The 24,246-nt window shown below is 47.1% G+C and overlaps 1 protein-coding gene across 1 annotated transcript; it reads right to left on the reverse strand.

The window, feature by feature from the left end:
• Window positions 1-17,638: 17,638 nt before the first annotated feature.
• Window positions 17,639-19,571, reverse strand: LOC119302008 (fasciclin-like arabinogalactan protein 7). Its single transcript, XM_037579018.1, has 2 exons — window positions 19,414-19,571; window positions 17,639-18,696 (listed from the first exon to the last, which is right to left on the reverse strand). Exon 2 carries the CDS (start codon window positions 18,647-18,649, stop codon window positions 17,855-17,857), a length of 795 nt encoding a protein of 264 aa, XP_037434915.1. The 5' UTR covers window positions 18,650-18,696; window positions 19,414-19,571; the 3' UTR covers window positions 17,639-17,854.
• Between the last annotated feature and the right edge of the window lie 4,675 nt (window positions 19,572-24,246).

Here is a 24,246-nt window from a genome sequence, read left to right on the forward strand (position 1 = left end):
AATCAGTATACTCTTGTTCATAACGATAACAATATTACTTTGCTTCCTATGACTCCTGATTCCATTTTGAAAGATGATATTAATAGAGCTAATAAAGCAAAACAGGAGACAAATAAGAGTGAAAATCAGATTGTGGCAAAAGAATTTGAGCACCAAATGAAGCCTAATAATAAACCATCTACTGTTGTTTCTGAAATTAAATTAAAAAGTGCATGTTTACTTGCCACCAAATCTGATATTGATGAGCTAGATTTTAGCAAATCTGTTTGCTATGCTTTTGTGTGCAAAGAGGCATTATTTTCATTCAAGGACGTGCCTTCCTCTTTGCCCCCTGCTGTCACTAACATTTTGCAGGAGTTCGCTGACGTCTTTCCACAAGACGTGCCACCGGGATTACCACCTATTCGAGGGATTGAGCATCAAATTGACTTAATTCCAGGTGCTTCGCTACCCAACCGTGCACCATACCGTACCAATCCGGAGGAGACGAAGGAGATTATGCGTCAAGTACAAGAACTGCTCGACAAAGGTTATATACGCGAATCCCTTAGTCCTTGTGCTGTTCCTATCATTTTAGTGCCGAAAAAGAATGGCACGTCGCACATGTGCGTTGATTGTAGAGGCATTAATAATATTACTATTCGTTATCGTCATCCTATTCCTAGGTTAGATGATATGCTTGATGAATTGAGTGGCTCTACAATATTCTCCAAAGTTGATTTGCGTAGTGGATACCATCAAATTCGTATGAAATTGGGAGATGAATGGAAAACAACATTTAAAACTAAGTTTGGATTATATGAGTGGTTAGTCATGCCTTTTGGGGTGAACTAATGCACCTAGTACTTTCATGAGGTTAATGAACGAAGTTTTACGTGCTTTCATTGGACGATTTGTGGTAGTTTACTTTGATGACATATTGATTTATAGCAAATCTTTGAAGGAACATTCGGAACATTTACGTGCTGTTTTTATTGCTCTACGTGATGCACGTTTGTTTGGAAACCTTGGAAAGTGCACCTTTTGCACCGACCGAGTATTTTTTCTTGGCTATGTTGTTACTCCACAGGGAATTGAAGTTGATAAAGCCAAGATTGAAGCTATTGAGAGTTGGACGCAGCCCAAAACGGTCACACAAGTGAGGAGTTTCCTTGGCCTCGCTGGTTTCTATAGGCGTTTTGTGAGAGATTTGAGCACCATTGCTGCACCTCTCAACGAGCTTACAAAGAAGGATGTGCCTTTTGTTTGGGGTACCGCACAAGAAGAAGCCTTCACGATATTGAAAGATAAGTTGACACATGCTCCTTTACTCCAACTTCCTAATTTCAATAAGACTTTTGAGCTTGAATGTGATGCTAGTGGAATTGGATTATGAGGTGTGTTATTACAAGATGGAAAACCTGTTGCATACTTTTTTGAAAAATTGAGTGGGCCTAGTCTGAACTATTCTACTTATGATAAAGAATTATATGCTCTTGTTCGGACCTTAGAAACATGGCAACATTATTTATGGCCCAAGGAATTTGTTATACATTCTGATCATGAATCTTTGAAACACATTAAAAGTCAAGCAAAACTGAACCGTAGACATGCTAAATGGGTTGAATTCATTGAGACTTTTCCTTATGTCATTAAACACAAGAAGGGTAAAGAAAATGTTATTGCTGATGCCTTGTCTCGTCGTTATACTATGCTTTCACAACTTGACTTTAAAATATTTGGTTTGGAGACCATCAAAGACCAATATGTTCATGATGCTGAATTTAAAGATGTATTGCAGAATTGTAAGGAAGGGAGAACTTGGAACAAGTTCGTTCTTAACGATGGATTTGTGTTTCGTGCTAACAAGCTATGCATTCCAGCTAACTCCGTTCGTCTTTTGTTATTGCAGGAGGCGCATGGAGGAGGATTAATGGGACACTTTGGCGTCAAGAAGACGGAGGATATACTTGCTACACATTTCTTTTGGCCAAAGATGAGACGGGATGTTGAGCGTTTTGTTGCTCGCTGCACTACATGTCAAAGAGCTAAGTCACGACTCAATCCTCATGGTTTATATATGCCTTTGCTTGTACCTAGTGTTCCTTGGGAGGATATATCTATGGACTTTGTTTTAGGTTTACCTCGAACAAAGAAGGGGAGGGATAGCATATTTGTTGTCGTGGATAGGTTCTCGAAAATGGCACACTTTATACCATGTCATAAAAGCGATGATGCTGTTAATGTTGCTGATTTGTTCTTTCGTGAAATAATTCGCTTACATGGTGTGCCAAATACTATTGTTTCAGATCGTGATACTAAATTTCTTAGCCACTTTTGGAGATGTTTATGGGCAAAGTTGGGGACTAAGCTACTTTTTAGTACTACTTGTCACCCCCAAACTGACGGACAAACTAAAGTAGTCAATAGAACATTGTCTACTATGCTTAGGGTTGTTTTGAAGAATAACAAGAAAATGTGGGAAGAATGCTCGCCTCATATTGAATTTGCTTATAATCGTTCATTGAATTCTACTACTAAGATGTGCCCTTTTGAAATTGTGTATGGTTTCCTACCTCGTGCACCTATTGATTTGTTGCCTCTTCCATCTTCAGAGAAGGTTAATTTTGATGCTAAAGAACGTTCTGAATTGATTTTAAAAATGCATGAGTTAACTAAGGAAAACATTGAGCGTATGAATGCTAAATATAAACTTGCTGGAGATAAGGATAGAAAACATGTTGTGTTTGCACCTGGAGATCTTGTTTGGTTACATTTGCGTAAAGATAGATTTCCTAATCTGCGCAAATCAAAGCTAATGCCACGTGCTGATGGTCCTTTTAAGGTGTTAGAGAAAATAAATGATAATGCATATAAACTTGAGCTACCTGTAGATTTTGGGGTTAGTCCCACTTTTAACATTGCAGATTTGAAGCCTTATTTGGGTGAGGAAGATGCGCTTCCGTCGAGGACGACTTCATTTCAAGAAGGGGAGGATGATGAGGACATCAATACCATTGTTACACCCACAGCCCCTACTGTTACATATACTGGACCAATTACTAGAGCTCGCGCACGCCAATTAAATTATCAGGTACTTTCGTTTCTTGGTAATGATTCTAATGTTCATGAGATTATGATGCTGCCTAAATTGGATACATTTGTTTTGCTTACAAATGAAGGGCCTAGCTTGGAGAAGGATGAACATTGGAGCAAGAACACGCATGAAGTTGATGGCATGCGCAAGGGGATCAAGAACGGAGTTACAAGTGATGATTTCAGGACTTTGAAGCCGCCATAAGGAGTGCATGAAGCCTTGGACGAAATATACAAGATGCCACTTCATAATATTCGTCCATAGGCTATTCTAGGTGCTGCGTCACCTTATTAATGGGCCAGGCCCATGTAATTTCGAAATACTTAAGTATAGGCTATTTTGAGAGTCCGTATGTGTGGGGAAACAAGAGTTAGGGTTGGTTTCGGACCCCACCCTCAAGGGCCACGAAATTCCCCCCTCTTCCTCCATATATACAGCCCTTAGGGCATCGTTTAGACTTCGGGTTTTGTTTAGATTAAAAGTTCGCCATAGCTGCAACTCCGCGTACTTGGTTTGTGTCCAACGACCAGACCAAGACGTCACAGAACCCCACCTCGATCAATAAAGCTTTCATCTTATATTCGCAATATCCCGATTGCAATCTCAGTTTCTTGCTTGTTCTTCGTTTGCTCGCAGGAAACAGACCCTCGTGGTCAGGTTGATCGTGCTCCGGCGTGGTCAATAACCCTCGGAAGTTGGTTTAGCGATTGCTAAGGCGCGACGTCTCGCACGTTCGTAGTCGGATCGTCAAGGTCGACTCCCACAGAAAACAATAGCCACCATCTCATCGAAACATCGGGACACCTTAGCCTCTATCACCAATCATCCTCAGCCCAAGCTGAACAAGGCAACCGCTCGTAGACCACGGCGGTCACGCCAACTCTTCCAGGGCCGCCGCCTGACATAAAGTCAAATCGCCCACTCTGAAGCATGTTGACCAAGCCAACAACCCCGATGCACTAGTTGCACAAAGTTGTTGTCACATCACTTTCCGAGGCCGTTGTCTCGGCACACAACCACCATCTTGGGTCGCTACTCCAACATCCACAGACCCCGGCTCAACAGTGGCACCATGCCACAACCAATAGCTGACTCTTCAAGGCACTGCCCCTAACAGGGATATGATGGACGTCGTCATCGCTCGCAACAAAAATGGGAACCATGGGTTTTCACTCGAAGAGCCCAAGCCATTTGCGAACATAGAGGATGCAAGGTTCCCTAATGGTGCCTCCAAGAAGGGGAACAACACCCGAAGGCGCTGCCACTGCCGGCACCGACACAAGGTTGAGGGCATGAATTTTACCCGTAATCACTCCTCTCCCACGAGAAGAGCTTGCAAATCTAGGAGTTTGCAGGACGCCTCTGTTGTCGACCACCAAGCACTACACGACAATGACCCACTGCAACACCTCACGCCATGGAGTGCACATCACAAAGCATGCTAGGACCATATGAGTACGCAAGGCGCCAGATCCGCCCAACCCAGCCGCCCCGACGACCCATGTCATCGTCGCCCACAATCGAGGGTCGCCGCCCCAACCTCCTCTCACTATCATGCAAACCGTACCCCAAGCACGACCGCTAGCCTGTTGTGCTAAATCCGGCCTCCACGCTCCTGCCGGAGGGACATCAAGCCCCTGGGTATGCAGTCCGCCATAGCGGAGCACAACCACCGGACAACAACTCAGGCAGCCGAACCTTCACCTCGCCAACACGCTGCCTCCATGACTCCACCTCTCGCCTCAGTGCACGTCTTCGCCCGACACTAGCGCCGCCAGAGTGAGCATGATGGCTGCCCGAAAAGGTGGACCAGGATCCAGCCACAACATCGGGTCGCACTCCTGGCCCCATCCAAACTAAACACACACCCGCAACCTCTCGAGGTCGCGCAACCACGCTCCCATCGATGAGCACCCATTGTTGCATCCAGACACAGCTCGACACGGCAACAAGACGCCCTCTTGCGCACTTTACCTCACTCGCCTTCAAATGCTAGGAAAGCCCCTCTGCCATCATCGGCTGCCCGGGCTTCGCCCGACGGCCTCCTATGCTGACGGTAAGGGGGTAGGAGGGAGAGAAGGGGGCCAATGGTGGTGGGCTATGTTACCACCCGTGCCGCTCGGGAGAGTGATGGTGGGGAGAGTATAATCAAAATTTGAAGATAGCACCATTGAACCATGATGCTCTCTAAAGGGCACGAATTCCTAATGGTTCAGCCAGGTTATATTAAGGTCATCTTCAATTCGGACTCTCAAAACGCCCGCATACAATTGGGCCAGGATGTCTGAACGTTGTTTGCCATCCAACGTTGACCCATATTTGTCCGCGGATGCGTCTGCTAGTCCGAATTCCCGTATACCAGACGCAAACTATGGGGAGGTTTGCAAGTGTCCGGACCTCCGCGATATAGGACTCCGACATCGTCGACCCTCTCAAATTCCCCTCCCGGACCACTTTTCTTGCACTTCGCACCAGCTCCCTGTTGCTCCACATCCGCACCCTTTTTGTCTGGACGTCCGCATCCCCAACCGACACGCTTGCTCACCTTGGACTACGCTGTCGTCCATCCTGGATCCCTCTGCAACCGAGTACCCTCTACTCCCCTACCGACGCCATCCACGGCGAACACCATGCCCAACAGGTATTCGGTCAAATGACATTGAGTTTTTTCACCTTCTTGTTATTTTTAGAGCAAAGCACGATGGCGGGGTACTCGGTGATGGAGGATGATTTGTTGTGTAATGCTTGAAAGGTTGTATTTGAAGACTTTGTAGGCATGAGGCCAGGAGGCTCAACGTTTTGGAAAAACGTGTATGCTTTGTTTCATGAGCAAAAGCATTTCACACCCGACATGCACGCGATCCATGATCGAAATGTGAAATCGCTAGCCCATCGGTTGCACACCATCTCCAACTCCGTCATGAAATTTTGCGGTGCGATTGCACAAACAGAGAGAAGGCGACCATCGGGCTTGCAAAACATTGAGATCGTAAGTTTTGCTTCTCGTTGCTCTATATGTTGGTCAATTCATTGATTCACTCAATGTTTCAACTTGATAATCATCACATTATATAGCCAGGGCGTGTTACCGTGTTGTACTCCTACTACAGAACTGAGGATAGACCATTTATGTTCATACATTGTTGGGCTCCTATATCCATGTTCATGGACTAGTTTCACAAATAAATAGTGTGGCCGTTTTTTTTTTAGGGGAAAGAGAGATTCTTCATTCATTCATTCATAGCAAGTTTACAGTCATTCTCAATTACATGTAGGACATTCAGTGGCACATGCTGCAGCATATAAAAATCTCCATGAGCTCTAGCATGAGCTGCTATCTCATGTGCGGCCACATTGCACTCTCTTTCAATTTTACTCACCATGCACGAACTGAAATCCCGCATTATAGTCTTTGCTTCTTCATAAGTAGCCCACCACTTAGAGTTGTTTCTTTCTTCTGTATTCACAGCCGCAACTGCAGCAGCACAGTCTGACTCCACTTGTACCTGAAACTTGTTTATATCTCGCAAATACTTGAGGCCCAAATAGTGTGGCCGTTTTAAGAGTCGGCATTGGCATTGGAGGAGTGCTCATACTCCTTCCTTGATTAATTTGCACCGAAACGAGGAGCAGGAGCCTCTGACTGCTGCACGCGAGATCGACTCGACGGGGGCAGAAAGTCAATGCGGCGCGTGATGCACGCCGCGAAACTTTGGAGGGTCACCTGCCGCTTGCGCCCTAGCAATTAAAATCAAAACCACACCCCCGTCTCGAGAAAACTTCATCAATCCAAGAGGACATTGCACGACGATGCTAGAACACGAGCAGCTGGCGCGAACAGACACTGACACGCGGGGCGCCAGCGGCTGATCGAACCAACCGAACCCGGAACCCATGCATGGGTAGGAGACGTAGGAGTATCATCTTGGTGCCAGCCAAGTCAAAACCAGCAGACCGGCAGCTCGCTCGCTGCGTGTGCCGATTTCGCGGCGCCGGCCGCCTGCACGTTTGTTCAGGTAGAGGGCGGATCCCGAGGGCCGCGGCCCGCGCGCGAATTTCTGACTTGTCAGTGAGACACTGTTGGTTGGTAATCGCCGCCGTGGTTTGACCCGGGCCACGGCGCGTACGGCCGGCGGTGTGATTGCGAAGGAGGAAGTAGCCTTCACTACACGCTGCAGGTCTGACGACACGCATCAATTTCAACCAGCTGATTCCGTTTTTATTCTACTCCATGCTCGCATAGTTGCATGCATGATCATACATGGGGAGCTATACTAGTACTAGATTATTCCGTTCGTAGTAAGAGTCAATCTCTGACCGTCCGGCGTGAGAATCACTTACTCAGAGACATGCAAAGGCAGTAGTGTGTGACTGAAAATTGGTATAAGCCACGGAAAAGTAGGCACTACCAAATGCACCCATACAAAGCGGAATCTATCCATCCATCAGCAGCATGTGCCATAAAGCTGGAGAACTAACATGCGCAAAAGCCCACAATAACAGTCAAATGCAATATGCTACCACGCAAAAGGAGAGAGTAAAATGCAATATATATAATTCAACTTGCAAACCACTAATCTAGTCTGGTTCTACCCGCCTAATCAATCATGAACCTCCCCCCAACTGAAAAACAACGAAGCGTACGTGCATGGTACGTGCTCGATCGGTTGATGTGTGAACAGTCAAGAGTGAAGGCCGCACGTTAAAGGCACGTCAGAGGCCAAACCAGAGACACCAAAGAAAGAAAAAGGGGCACTATGTTCGCTCCATAAATGATTCTTCCAAGGCGCTCCCGCGGGCGCCCCCGGGAGAAAACCCTAGCGCCGTCCCTGTCGCCCCCTTCACCTCAACCCCCTCCCTCGCCGCCGCCTGGGGCGTCGCCGGCCAAAGGCCGTGTGGCGTTGGCGGCGGCAGGGCGGCTCTCTCCCGCACGTAGTTGGGGACTCCGCGGGGCGTTCCCATCTGCTTGGTGGTGTCGGGCGTCGGGCCGGCCTTGCCTCGGCTCCTTCTCCCCCTCCCAGCGTCCTTCGCTGGCGCCGCCTTCTCCCCTCCGTGGTGGTGGATGGTGGGGGTTGGTGTTGGCAGCGGTGGCCGGCGGCCCAGGCATGGTGGCGGCGAGTCTCGTGGCCTTTGGGCATCGTGGAGGTGCCGGCGGCGGCGAGTGCTTAGCCTGGTGGCGGCGGCGGCCGTGCACAGGAGTTGGATTCCTTCGAACAGATCTGGGTGAAAACTTGCTTTCGGCTACTGCCAAGGCCGGCGGTGGCGGCGCTATCTGCATCGTTCCCTTCTTGAAGGCATCACCATAAAAAAGTTCAAGGCCACTCTCTGCTACCTTCGGAGGAAACCCTATATCGGATGATGGAGACACTCTAGTGCCGTTTCCCCCTTTGGGGCGTCATTCTTGGCTACGTTGCACGGATACTTCAAAAAGCACGTGTATCCAGCCGGATACTGCCATGATACTCGGATACTGCCTCGATACAGCCCGATACGTATCCCATAAGTATCCCTCGATTTTCTGATTTTTTTAAAAAGAAAATAATGGTTGATACTCCTAGGATACTTCTGCGATACTTTTCGGATACCTAAAACCCCTCGTTCGACGTGAAATCCCCTCAATAGTAAAGGCACATCTTTTGAAGTTACCCAACATGGGTGTGAGTTCATGCCAAAATGACTGTCAATGTTCTTGTTCAATTGAATGGTGAGCAAGAGAGAGTCGATGCACTGATTGGAACAACAAACCCGAGAAAATCCCACTGCTGATTAATGAAAGTGGACCGAGTGCAAGAAAACAAAGGGAATGATCCTATTGAGGCATGCTTTGACCTAGAAGCTCTATTTTGTTTTCAATATTTTTAATAATTAATATATGTAATATCTATATATAAACGTACCGCCGTATCCATGTTTCCAGAAAATTGGCGTATCGGGCGTATCCCCATATCGCGTATCCGATACGTATCCAAGTATCCGTGCAACGTAGATTCTTGGAGGTGCACACGTGATCGAGGGATCAGAAGATGGATTCTTTGGTGGAGTGGTGATTCATCTCACTCATTGATGGCGGCGGATCTCGGCGGCATGGCGCTGTGGTGACTCGGAGTCCGATGCGCGGAGATGGACTCGCGCAGGAGGGTGACGTGGTCTGGCGTCATGGTGGCGTCAACGGCAGCTAGACCGGGCAAGGTAGATGCACCAGTAGAGTTCTGAAGATGGATTGATGGCAGGTGGCTGCGGCGGCCTCATATCCGGCAGGCGTCCAGATTGAGGAGTGCGCCGGACCGATGGGTGCCCCATACCCGACAGGCGTCCTGGATGAGACCTCAGGTCCTAGATGGTAGGTTTGGCCGCGAGGTTTGTTTGGTATTAGGCCCAGACTATCAGCATCCCTTGATCAATTGAAAATGAGTAGCGACATATGTTGCATAGACGGTGGCTTTAATCTTACTGTTGTATTACTTTATAAGATCGTATGTAAACAATTAATAAAATGACTGCATGCATCATCCAGATGCAAAGGGCAGGGGTCATTCTCCTTTTCTAAAAAAACCAAATGATTCTTCAAAGGACGAGCTAGGCAGTGACGATAATGCACCACACAAAATCTGCTCGCAACAGTTTCATCCTCATGCCGTGCGTGCGTGGATCCTCGTAGGGCTCTCTAAACGAGCAATGCAGCACTGTGCTAATACTGTGGCGGCACTGTGCTAATGCTGGACATTAACCAAAGACACGAAAAGATTAACATGCATTGTCAAATGAGAGTACACATGTACAACTAGTAGCTTGAAACAAAATGCCAGCAGTAGGTGGAGTAGAAGCCATGCGCATTGCTGCCATTTGATTTCTGGTGAAACGGCATGCCCGGCGTTAATTTGCGGCAGCAGCACTAGATTAGTACAAATAGGTGCCCAGTTAGTAGTTCATACAGTACGTACGTGGTCATTGCTGTTGGTAATTCCTCAAACAAAATACATGTTAATTAGCCAGAGAGATCTGATATCTCCAATGTCGTTGGAACACATCAGGAAACCGGATACAGATATACACATGCCAGTGCATTTTGTTCTTCAAAGTTTTGCCAAATCAAGAACTAGCTACAGACCAACCTAAACAAATCTCTCAGAGAGAGAGAGAGAGAGAGAGAGAGAGAGAGAGAGAGGAGAGGGAGAGAGAGAGAGAGAGAGAGAGAGAGAGAGAGAGAGAGAGAGAGAGGATAACAAATAGTAAGGGCAGCCATTGCCGTGGAGAGGGAAGCTAAAGAAAGGTAGTTGAACTTGAGAGAAAATGAATGCCTGGCTTTCCCGTGTATGCCGCCGCCGACCGACCTCTACACCACTAGTAACAGCTTCTTCTTCTTGCTGCACCCCTCCGCTTCCTGGCCTTGACCGCCCGTCCAGCTCCCCCGCCGCATCCTACGACTTGCACCGGCCGGGCAAGAAGGCCGGCAGACGCATCACCGCCGAGTCAAACGCGCGCCCCGACGCCGCCGTTGCGAGGGACGCGCCTCCTCCTCGCGCGTGCCCATGTCGCTCGCTGCCGGCTGGGCCGGAGTAATATAAAAGCAGCAGATTGGAGGCGAGACTGAGAGGAGCGTCGGGGGGAGGACGAAGAAGCAGGAGAGGAGGAGGCTTCTCCTTTTGTGTGGGGGGTGCTGACCCTCGATCGGAATATTTGGGGAGGCCTTTAAAGACAGGAAAGCCGAAGAGGCGCCGGCTCAGGAGGCCGCGCTCGCTCGCTCGCTCCGTCTCGGCGCGCGCTCGCTCGCTCGCTCCGTCTCGGCGCGCGCCCTCCATTGATCGTCTGCGCGGCGTGTCTTTGTCACATTAGATCACACGGCCGCGCGCACGTACGGGGCCTTGTCCTCCTTGGCTCCTTCCCCGCGTCGTGACCCGCGCGCGCCAAGACCCAAGAGCTAGCAGTAATAAGCCACGCTAGCAAGCAAGCGAGTACTAGTACGTACTTAAGCTAGGCTAATGAATGTGGAGTGGAGTGCTTGCAGAGCAGACGAGTGCATGTGCATCGGCCCGTGCATGCATGGGCTGGGACTGGGACGTCGGGTTAACTGCATGTAATTATGCCAAGGCCAAGACTTGCATGCATGCATGTTAGGCTACGGGCTAGCTTAAGCTGCTCCAGATCCGTGCGCTGCGTCGTACCCTACCGCTTCCTTGGCGTGACAGTCTATGCCAGCACCGAACCGTGCATGCATGCATGCATTCGGTAGCCACTGCGTACACGAGCAGACTGCACACGAGCTGGCCGTTCTCGGTTGACCACGTACGCTACTGTTGCTTCGTTTTTGCCGCTAAGGTTTGTCGAGAGGGGTACGTACATGCGCTAAAGTGTGTGTGTTTGTGTGTGTGAAAGTAGGGGCGGCTTGTGCTGGTGGGTTATCTACACTAGTGGTGAACTGAAGCAACAGTTGGATGGATCGAGGTCGAGGTGGCCGATGACTTTTGCTGCGCGCCTCAAATCTTTGTCCTGGAAAGCGTGGAACAGCAAGCCATGGGCTGACGCCGTACCTCGACCCTCGCCAGTGCAAGTGGGTTGCCTTGCGACCACTAGCTAGGTCATCATCATCGTGCTGCTTGCTTTAAACTCTGTTGCTTGCTTCTTGATCCACACTACTAGCTCCTCCCCCGGTGGATGGATGCATGGACATGGACTCGTTAACCAACTTGTGCCACGTACAATGAACACGCAACACTCGGCTAACATAATGAGGAATCCAGCTGAAACGTTTACTAGTGACGGTATTCAAAGGCGCCATCATGCTTCCTCCTCGACGCCGTGGAACGGAGCCCGGAAAGAGAGCAGAGATCAGGTTAATCAGCGGTGCACAACGTGAGGGCGGCCGGGATCGCGTCGCCATGGGATGGTCCACCGTGCACCGCAGCGCACCAAGGGGCGTGCGTACTGCCTGGACGCCGCATGCATCCATGGACCACCCCACTTCGACGGGCAGCCCTGGCGCGCGTCACATGCCGTGTGTGTACGTGGGTCCGCGCGGCCGCCGTCCGTGGTGGGCCGGGGCCGGTGATGTGCGGTGTCTCGCGGTCACAGAGGTGGAGCTCGCCGGAGACATGCACAGTCGCGACGCTGGCCTCACGTGCGGGTCTGGGCGCCCGGGCCGGGCTGGTCGTGGGGTACCGGGACCGGATCCCCGCAACACCGGGCCGGCTCTTGCTCCGAGGCCCCGTCCGCAGCGTAGCTTCCATTCCCTCCCCTCCCTCCCTCGACCGGACTTCACCGGCGCGCCCGCATCGATGCCCTCCCCTCTTTTGACCCCATGCGGTCGACTAGGACTGGAGGAGCATACGGGCTGTGCAACGCGGCAACGGTGAGAGGAGAGGAGGAGTGCTAATCATCATCTTATTTTAAGTGGGAGAGGGAATGAGTTTTCCGTAGACTAAGCATGGGGTGGGAAAGGAGCGTCGCAGGGAAGGAGAGGGAATCTATCTATCTTCGCAGTCGCAGGTGACGCGTGATGTAACGGGTGGATTGACGGATCCCGCCCGCTCTAGTGCGCGCGCGGCTGTCGGCCCGCGGTACCGGCTGTGCTGCAGTGGCCGCGACGGCACGCACACGGCCCAAATAGAGGGAGCAGCTTAAGCAGCCCACCTATTTTCAACGGCCCGGCGGTCCGTAGGCTGATGGGCTCGGCCTCCTCCCGTGGCTCCTGTCCTGCTTCTTGATTGGCGATGGGTTGCGCGCAAAACAAAGAAGAAGAAAAAACATGCCCACGGCACAGCGACGGGCGAACAGCCTCTCCCGTGCCCACCTGCTGAAACTAGGCATCGGATCCTAGTCCAAAGGTCACGCCGCACCGGGTTCCCCGTGAGAAATTAGGCTTCGTTGCTGCTGCAGCATTTAGAGAGCAGCCGCACGTCAGATCGTCAGACTGTGGGTCTGTAGCGCGCGGCCAACACACGTTTCCAACCACCAAACCAGAGGCGTTTGGAACGAGCTTTTGACATTGTTTTGCGTGTGCGTGTGTGGCGTAGAAGCAACCACACACAAATAATAAAGGACCACCTATTCACAAGTTATCTTTTTTTTTGTTTAGACTCGGTCAATTTTTCCGGGCCTCGGATTTGGATGAAATTTAAAGGCCGGAGTGCTTCCTCCTCCTCTTGTTATATCTTTTCCCTCCTTGCAACCCTGTCTCATGCCTCCGGCCTCCACCACCCGCTACCGCACATGTCTCGTCACGCCGCCCTGCCCAAGCCGCCTCCTCCACCACCCGCTACCGCACATGTCTCGTCACGCCGCCCTGCCCAAGCCGCCTCCTCCACCACCCGCTACCGCACATGTCTCGCCACGCCGCCCTGCCCAAGCCGCCTCCTCCACCATGCCACCGACGCGCTTCGGCCACTCCTCTTAACCCCGCCACAGTTTCACCGATGGCAACTTTTCCCCACCTGAAATTGCTGGCCTTCACTCCGTTTCAAAAAAAGAAATTGCCGGCCTTCAACTTGTCTCCACCAGCGGCATCGTTGCTGCGTCATCCCCGGCTCCAAATCGCTCCTAACTCAGCCTCGCCAGCATACCCATATCTCCACCTCGTGGTTTCGTGTAAAATCTATTGACATGAAGTGGATTTTCAGCCAATTGATGAATAGCAAATTAATACCCCATCCGTTCTATAATGTATAATGTAGTGCGTATAGATTTTAGAAGTCAAACTTTTTAAAGTTTATAGATAAAAAACTATCAAAATCTACAATATCAAATATATAAAATATGAAACTAGATCTTATGATGAATCTAACTATATATGTTTGGCATTCTAGACGTAAATGGTTTTCTCCATAAATTTGGTCAATATTTGTGAGATTTGACTTTTTAAAACTTTGTATGCCTACATTATGAAACGGAGAGAGTACATAATACTCCCTCCGTCCGGGTTTATTAGGCCTAAGGCTGGTCATAGTGGGGAGTAACTTAGACTAGTGTCATATGCATGACGCTAGTCTAAGTTACTACCTTCATAGTGCAAAGTAATATAATATTAGTGTCATATGTGGCCTCATTTAATAACTTGTAGACTCATATTGTCTTGAAAAGCGCTATGTTACAGTAACATATTATGTTGCTACTTCTCATTAACTACTTGCCACATAAGCAAAAAATTCTCGAGGTGCGTTATGTTACTACCTAAGTTACTCCCACTATGACTAGCCTAAAGATAACTTCTCTTAGACCAAGACACATAGTAGTAATTTGCTCACATTAATTCTTCTATTCCACTTCCATGCACTCTCTCACATGCATGCAGCCAATGAAAAAGCACGCATGAAGTGTATTAATTTTCCAGGGATGACACCAACAACAATGACTTTCAATGCAACCAATGAAATGGTTGTTTGCATGCACCATTTCAAAGCGAGGCCTTATAAAAAGGGACATGCTTGTGATGCTGAGAGACCTAATAAACCCGGACGGAGTGAATAATAATCAACACATTGTTGAGAGAGAAACCAAAATGTGTGCATTGATGACATGGGAATAGGAAAATGCTAGTGTCTCCGGCTGGATTAAGTGTAAAGTTGACTTTGAACATTATTTTTGATTGGGTGCGTGTGTGTATGCTTGTTGCTACGTACCGTATGCCCGCTCCAGTAGGAAACCGCACACATGTTGGAAATACTAGACAACTAGTATACCTGAGTCAAGTGGAGAACCGAATAAGATACAGCCAAGCTGAAGATCTTACTACCTCCGTCTAGGTGAATAAGTCATTCACGTAGTTCTAGGTCATCGATTTAAAGAATTAAATATGTGTTATATGTCATGAAAAGTATATCACTAGATTTCTATAATGATGTAGTTTCTAAATACATATTTTTTGTCACATATAATACATATTTAGATAGTTAAATCGTCAACCTAGAACTACGCGAATGACTTATTCACCGAGACGGAGGTAGTAGACATTTTACATTGATGAAATAGGATCCTCTGGATTCCGCACATATGAAAATAAAATGGCATGTGAGGAGAACAAGACACCATGCTCCTGTCATTCATACTGTTTGTATGCACATACCGGATGCAATTAATAAGACCCCAGTTCAAAATGAACTCTCTGAGTATGAGTCATGAGTCTTTCAGTTAAGCACAACTCATCTTGGTTATGTTGTTTCTGCCAAGAACTACTCATCAACGCAGACTAGTGAGCAAGATGAATCACTCGTGGCCTATGAGTAAACATAACGGAAATTTTTCCCCGCAAAAATCAACATTTCGACACATGTTTTACGACGACTTGTGACCTAAGTCATGGCAATCAGAAGAGAAGGTGTGGAGCTTGAACCGGCAATCGGAGGAGAAGGAAAAGAAAAGGGGAGGGCCGAGGTGTGGGGGAGTGGGGAGGGGTGATTAGGCAGGTCGACAAAGATAATGGTGAATATGGGGTTGCTCAACGACGACCGTGGTAAGATCACTCAGGCGGTTGACAAGTAATGAGCGTTCAATGGGTTTAGACGGAGGTCTCATCGGGCCACACCTTATGTTTTGTACCACGACAAAAGAGGCAGTCACTTATCTAAGAACGGCTGAAAAGGTGTCACACCCTATGTTTTGTACCGCGACATAGTTTATACAAATGATTTTTTGAGGTATTAAAAACCTTTGAGAATCATTAGTAGCTTAATTGATTTAATTGCTTTTACTAGATCTTTGTTGCCTTAAGGAGAAGGAGATGTGGAGGAAGGACAATAGAAAGAAGGCGGAGAGAGGAGAGCGACTGACTAGTGAGGTCGATGATGACAAAGGTGAGGACAACTAGCTTGAAGATGGCAGTGGTGAAGCTGAACTAGGCTTCCCATGGATAATGAACATCCTGATAGTCTTAGAGGAAGACCTAGGCACGGTACTACCCTGACATGCTGGTGGCGAGATTACACGAGAACTTGAAAAAATAAAAATCAGATCCTGGTATGTGGAGAAACCTCCGCCTTCTCCAACCTACATATGTAGATGGTGCATCGATAGTTGTTGCGATTGGAGTTTCACCCTGGCACTGGAACAAGATTCTTTTCCACACACCTAGCAACGAGGTCATTGAACTCTGTTAGGAAACACCGATGACATCAATCTAGACGGGCCAACTGCTTGGAGAAGACGGTGATGCTCTATTCGAAGATGAATGTCACCACAAAACTCCCTAGATTTATTTGACTCCTAGATTCAGGAAACACAAGTTCGTAAAGCTCCTCTAGGGAATCACCAAAAGTATCGGCGACTCGCTGGTAAGAGGTGTAGCTGGTGAACCGAAAGGTCATCCCAAGTTGTGGCCACCTTCCCAAAGCGACAATGCCGAGGACCAAACCCTAATATCGTCGGTATGAAGAACCGGCTAGGACACAATGCTACTAGCTCATTAACGTCATTTTAGAGGAGCAACTTTGGGGTGGGAAAGAAGATGAGACATAATTATATTCTACAAGGGGGCGCGCCCGCCACCGTAGGGCCACCAAGAAAACCCGAAATCTACAATCTGCATGCCAAAATCACATATCCGGGGTTCCCCACCCTCTCATTGCTAGAGCGTCCGGTGGAGCCAGATGGGACCCATGGCCTTGTAGTGGTGAGACAAGGGAACTTAGCCACCTCCTTTTTCGCCTATCGGTGAGCAGTAGCAGGGCAGCTATAGTTTGAAACATACGAGATGGTGGTGGATCTAAGAGCCGCGTGGAGGAGAGAGGGAGAGACGACTAGGGCTAAAGATTGCGGCGACACATGGAGAGGACACTGAAAGAGTGAGGGAGGGTGCATGTGCGAGGAGCGGCTAAATTTCATGTTTTGACCCTTTTCTCAAATCTATTCGAGATTTGACCCTAGTTTAAAAAAAAAATCGAGATCTGACCCTTTTGCTACCGCCAGGGACCATGACGCTAGGGTATAACAGCCTACCGCCAAGGTCCCTGGTGGTAGGGTTGCATGCCCTACCGCCAAAAACCTCCTAAGTATTGAACACAGTGCGTGCTCGTGCCTACGCCAAGCACCTTGGCGGTAGGCTGTTAGACCCTACCACCATGGACTCTGGCGGTAGCAAAAGGGTCAGATCTTGAATTTTTTTCAAACTTGGGTCAAATCTTGAATAGGTTTCAGAAAAGGGTCAAAACACGAAAATTTGCCGCGAGGAGCCGAGGAGGGGTGTGGGAAGACAGAAGGTTGCGTGTTATGCCTAAGGCTGGTCGTAATGGAAGTATCATAGCTAGTATCATGCATGCCAACTAGACTATTTTGCTGAGGTGGCATGGAGTTAAATGAGGAAAGAGAGAGTTGAGTATCATATCATGATACCGTGTCATAATAAATAATATGTTACTATGTGTCATGCATGACAATAAATAAGATCACCTAAGATACTAGTATATGATACTATACATTATGGAGATAGTATTAAAGCTTAGTATCATGTGCATGATACTAAGGTATGATACTACCATTACGGGCAGCGGCGTCCGACAGCTTTAGGGTGGCGCTTTATATATCACTTGGCAATCTGCATAGAAAACAGAGTAACACAAGCAAGCGAAGCAGTGGTCATCATAATAAAGGTGACGAAACCTCTTTCGATATTCATCCGTCCGTCAATTTATGAGTAATGATCATGATTATGCATGAGAGCAATACGATGTAAAATACCCCGACTCAATCCTAACATCATGCCTACTATGTCCAAAAGAATGCCTCCATCAACCAGCTCAAAATCAAATTCAAGTGCTTACAAATGACAGGAACCATCCATCCATGTGTCCTCTCTCACCACAGGAGCATCAGGCCACCTGCCGCGGCAGCCAGCAGCCCCAAGCAATTCGCGGCACCGACATGCCCGGCGCTCGTCGAGTCCGCCTTGCCGTTCCCGGCGCCCGCTTTGGCGCCGCCCGGGCTGGGGGCGATGTCCGACGCCCCTGACTCCGGCGCGGGCGCGGGCGCCGGCGCCAGCGGCGGGTCCTTGCTGAAGAGCTGCATGGGCAGGAGCACCTTGTTGATGGAGTAGACGGCGATGGGCTTGGTGGCGTAGACGCTGCTGGAGATCTTGGGCTTGGACCACATGGACTCGACGCTGATGCTGCCCATGTCGTCGGTGAGGTTGAGCGTGTAGGGCGAGCCGGCGAAGGTGTTCACCGGGTTGAGCGAGCTGAGGTTCCTGAACTGCGCCAGCGGGTAGTACTTGGGGAAGGCGTGGTAGAGGAGCAGCGTCTTGAGCTGGTCGCTGGTGAGGTTGGAGAAGGTGGACTTCTTGAGCGCCGCGAAGGCCGAGTCCTTGGGGACGAAGATGGTGATGCCCTCGTCGGTCTTGTTGGCCTGGGCCTGGAAGGTCTCGATCACCTTCGTCTTCTGCAGGTAGCCGAGGAAGGTGTGGAACGGGCCGGCCACGTCGAGGAGCGCCGCCAGGTCCACGTAGCGCGGGGCCGGCGCCGGCGCCGGCGCGAGGGACGGCGGGATTGACACGGACACCGGCGCCGGCGCGGGCGGACTCTTCTGGGCCGATGCCGGGGAGCAGAGGAGCACGGCCAGCACGGCGGCGGTGAAAACGGCCGCTTTGAACTCCATGGTCACCACCACTTGCTTGCCTTCTCTTCTCCCCTGATCCAGTTCCCCTGAGATCACGCAGGAAGTTTTCAGAGAGCGTTACAACTTTCAACTCAGAACCTGAATGCTTTGTGGTGGTTCGATCTGAATGATCAACATGTTGCTGCTCGATACTACCAAGAAGAAGAAAAACGGCAAGATCTACCATCCGTTTGAACGTCTTATATTTTCGCGTAGAGGTAGAATGTTTCAGCATTCTGATCAATAATTTCAACATCTGGTGATCGATCCACTCACTACTCACTATCGCCGACACGGAAACTACACGCAAAAGAACCATTTCAGGCATCAGGATCACTAGATCCAGGGTAGGACCTACTATGCTATTGCACTGCATTATACAGTAGTAACTTAATTGTACACCTACCAAATCACGATGCCATATAAAGTAGTTGCTTGAATAAAAAGGAAGCCGTGTAGATCTCAGCACAAGGACAAAAAGGCCCGAACCAACTACCATATGCTGAAACACTTTTCTGCCTTCACCAAGCAATCACACAATCTCTGCTTCGACTTGAAGGGAAAGCAATGTCGCCATGTTCGACACAAACGCAGAAATCTCATTCCCCAGGGATGAACTCTGAAGAAACTACACAGGCATCCTACTACTAACGAAACGGCATGGACTTGCAGAAGATGAAATCATGACAGAACTTTGAAAGTACATAACGAGTTAACGACATCGCATTGCGAACGCAGAGGAGAATTGAAGGCGGGGAGCAAACCTGAGCAGGGCAGGGAAGGCGAGGACGGGAGAAGAAGAGAGGCTGGCAAGGGTGCTGCCGAGAGGAGGCGACGCTATATAAAAGGCTGGTGTTCGTGCTCGTGCAGGGAGGAGGAGGAGGAGGAGGAAGAGGAGGAGGTGGTGGCTAAATAATAATAATTCATTAGGTTGATATGGTGATGGGTGGCAGCTGGTGTTGCGGGTCAGTTGGTGCCGAACGGGGGAGCTGCTGCTGGCCAGGCCCTTCCTTTCTGTGTCTGTTCTCTGGTCTCTTCTTGAGTAAATCGCACTGCTTCTCGGTGGTGGTGGTACAATCGGTGTCCTTGTGTTCGGTTTAATTCCTGTATGTACTTTCTCTGGTACAATTGTGTAGTATTCTTTAGTATGTGTACATAACCGAGCATCGATGCACGACCATTGTGATTCAGTCGTCCGGTGTTTCCCGACAGTACTCCGGTACTGGTATCTGTCTTCCCCTTCCTACACATTCTGTTCTCATCTTTATGATCTTGCCCCCTTTTTGTTTATCGACATAAGCACTACGTAGTACTCCATCCGTTTCTAAATATAAGTCTTGTTATAGATTTCAATATGAAGCAAAATGAGTTAATCTACACTCTAAACCATGTCTATATACATCCGTATGTAGTTCATATTCAAATCTCTAAAAAGACTTATATTTAGGAACGGAGGGAGTAGATTATTGTTTTTAACAGTTCTTCATTTTGTCAGAAACATGGCAAACTGGGTAATTAGATTTCTTGTAAAGCCCGTTATTGCATTTCAGGGATTGTCATTAGTACCTTGGTGTGGTGTGGTTTCCTTTGTCCTGCCAAACATTGACTTCTGAAACTCAAGTTGCACACTAGTGCATTTGTTTAACGGATCATGTGCAAAACCACAAGATGCACCATTGACTAGTGCAAACTTTTTTACTCACCGTCTGACACGAGATTCATCAGGCCCCAAAAGATTTTTGTTACATTTTTTTGTTGTTTTCGAGGAAACTGTCATGTAGGATAAACAATTCCAATTTTTTTCTGACCCCTGTGTTGACCAGAATTAATGGTGTGCCCTAGCCCCTATGTGCCATGCAGAAACAGAAAATTTCAGAGAAGATTCCTGATAATAGGTACGATAGGCTTCAGGATTGCATTCCAAGTTCAGACTTCAGAGGACATAACTCAAATTTGCAGTAGGAGCAGTACTCTCTTGAATTCAAAGGAAATCGCTGTACATATGAGTAGTTTAGTCTGCTTACACCTTGCATGTACTAGAAAAATACCTTAATTAAACACTGCCGGTTAGTATTAAGGATATTCATGTGAGGATCCAACGTGGTTTATAAATATAACAATGTAAAAAAAATGCTACTTTTCTGTCAGAAGGGTTCTTTCAACTTGCATGGTACTCAAAGTACCACCACCTGACCCATTTTTCTTAAAGGAAGCACCGATCTTTCGCAAATGACAGTGACAAATTGCATTTAGCTAACCTGTTGCCATGAGGATGATCTTTCTAGAAAAAGAATGAAATAAACATTAATTAAAACTAAATAGCTTCCGTAAAGTCATCATATACTCACATAAAGATGATATGCAATCTGAACAATAGTCTGTCCTTTTTCTCTCTCTCTCTCCAACAGGCGGCCAAACGCGCGTCATTTCATATTAGAATCAAATGCGAAAGAAGGCACAAAGAGTACAACCAGCCAAAAGACCAAGCATAACAAAGCAGACAGACCAAAACAAAATGAAAGCATAACAAATCAAAACAGTAGAAGAGAATAGAACAAGAACCGCGGAAAAAAAAAAGGTACTCCTGTAGTCTGTCTTTTGTCTTGGCTCTTGCAAATCTACCACCAATAAGTGTTTATTGTGAACTTGTAATCTTAAATTGAGAATTTGCAACTTAATTTGATAGTATAATGTTTTCCCCCTGAATATTTGTGTTACTGAACTCTTGGTAGCTTGGTCAACAGAGCACAGTATCCTTGCAAAAGCTACTGATTTTGGAGTGTCGGTGAGGGCGGCCACTTGGTTTGGCTGACGCATATTTTATCTGGTGGGATTAAAGCATCTTCCGTTGCGTGACGCGTATAATAATAGATGTCCATTGGTAGGTCGCCGCTCCTTAATCATCCATGAAAAGGAAATTTCGATTCTTGAGCTGTCTTGCTCAACTAGCCTCTGAAGCAAAATCAGATTTCGCGGCGTTTCGTCATATGCCCAATCTCGCAACATGTGCAGGATTCATAGACTTTTTACATCAATGGATTTGATTGATAGCATAGTACTCCCTCCATAAACTAATATAAGAGCGTTTAGAATACTAAAATAGTGATCTAAACGCTCTTATATTAGTTTACAGAGGGAGTAGGATTTTGATATCCATATCAACGGTTTATTGATTTACAAATCAGAAGTACAGGTGCAGAAGAAAACATGCACATAGTTGTGTCAGATTATCTCCAATATATACTTTTAACCACTTTGTGCATATTGATACGGTGCCTCGAATTGGAGCTACATTGATTCTTATTAGTTGGTAGTACTACATCTCATTGCGGAACAAAATGTCCGGCAGGTAAACAAGTGGAGTGAATCTTAGACTGACTTAGGGCTCCTTTGATTCAAAGGATTTTCATAGGAATTTTGGAGGATTGCAATACTTATGAATTTTTAGTATGTTGATTGTTTGATTCATAAGGTTAATTCTATAGGAACTACATTCAATAGAAATTTCAGCGTCCACTCAAAGCTCTTGAAAAGCTCTTTTATTTTTTCCTATGATGCAATCAAACAAACTGAAATCCTATAGTATTAGGATGGGTAATTTTATATTTTTTCTATTCCTGCGTTTTTAGAATCCTGCCAAACAAGGTGTTCCTTAACGAGTTTCGTTATAGACACAGTTCTTTAGCGTCGGCAGTTCCATTACGGATTGTACTAGTAGTACAGTGGTACTGGTAGTCATTAATAACATCGAAGGGACGCCATCTTTCACCATTCTTTTGGCACAGAATGAGAAGGTTGTTTTCAGTGGTTAATTAGTGACCTTGTGGAGCTAACGTTAAGTATGTTATTAAGGAATATAAGGAGGAAGGTGGTCTTTTTGTTTGTCCCTGCAGAAACTTCAGGTTTAATTCTTTCTCACTTCTGACCAACCTCAAACTTGAGGAGTATTCAACATCGGTTCCGCAGTCTGGAGAAAGGAGATTGGAATCACATTTCTTTAGGCCATCCCCATCACACCAAATCGCATTTGATGGCTTTGTTCCAAGAATCCATGGTTAGGTGAGGTGCCAGCAAATGTGTATAAGTTATTTTGAAGGGTTGTATAATTCTTATTCCAAGATTAGAAAAGATCTGGCAAAATCTTATACTCCCTTTGTTCCTAAATATAAGGCTTTTTAGAGATTTCAATATGGACTACATAAGAAGCAAATGAGTGAATCTACATTCTTCAATACGTCTCTATACATCCGTATATAGTCTATAAAGTCCAAAAGGAGTTGTATTTAGAAACTGAGGCCCCGTTTAATAGCAAAGTATTTTCTAAATATTTTGAGAATACTACAATTTTTGAGATTATCATAGTTTTATTTACAATTAGCTGTTTGGTTGCCCCTGACAACCGTTCTTTTAATACTGTAGTATTGGGCAAATTGCAGTTTTTTCTTTGCATAAAAAAAAGAACACCAAACCACTTTTGAAAAAACAGAGCTGCTGAGTGCTTAAACGCAACGGCTAAACAACAAAACTTACAGCGTTATGCGGCAACAGCCAAACAGGTTCTATGTATTGTGAATACTCCAAAATACGCTGTTTTGATAAAACTATGGTATCTCAAACCTACATGCAAAATTACGGTAGTTTTTGCTACTTTGGTTTATATAATACCTTGCTATCAAACACAGTATGAGGGAGTACTGTGTGCGAAGGCATGGCATGTCTTGTGGGGAAATTAATTAACTTCCATTCTCACGTTTCTCTCGCGTGCGGATGGGTGCAGCTGGTGAAGAAATGAAAAGAAAGAAAATGCAAGACCAAGACGTGGATGTCTGGCCTGCAAATCTTGTGCTACGTGTTAACCATATTTCTCCGGATTCTACGTCAAGCATCTCCCTTTCTCGTGTTCACTCCGGCGGTTCTCCGGTCATCGGTCGCCAATAATCACACCCCCAGGGACGTCTCCACGGCCACGCTGAAAGAAACCCGCCTACGCATGTCCTGTTGCATTGCATGGAGCATGAAAAAGACCACATTTGTTCTTTACAATCCGCGTGCAGATTCATCATGTACAGTTGTTCTCTCCGGCGAGCTCCTCGGTGCTGTGATGCGCGGGGCTACGACATACTCCTTTTCTTTACCTAATTAGTAGTACTCCTTCCTGCCATCTATATAGGGCCTAATGCGTTTTTTAAAACCGCCTTTGACTATTGACAAGATTAATAGTACATGACATGCACAATATGAAAATTATATCATTGAAAGCTCCTTTCACACACGAATTTAACGATGTGCTTTGTGTAAGTTGCATGTCATATATTATTGCTCTAATATTTGATCAAAGTTAACCTCGAAAAACGCATTAGGCCCTATATAGATGGAAGGAGGGAGTATCTCCTTTTTGAAAGTCTGATGAAGGGAATAAGCCACGTGACATATGTGGTTAGCAATTTAAACTACATATTTTTTAAAATAAAAGTCTGAAGAGAATAAAACTTAGAGCATCTCCAGTGTTCTCCTGAAAAATCGCTTCCTATCGGTGTGTTTTTAGGGGTTCCCATAAGAACATCTCCAGTCGTTCGTAGCGCCGCCTGGGGCGCGCT

The sequence above is a fragment of the Triticum dicoccoides genome, chromosome 5A (assembly GCF_002162155.2).
Source record: "Triticum dicoccoides isolate Atlit2015 ecotype Zavitan chromosome 5A, WEW_v2.0, whole genome shotgun sequence".
NCBI lineage: Eukaryota > Viridiplantae > Streptophyta > Magnoliopsida > Poales > Poaceae > Triticum > Triticum dicoccoides.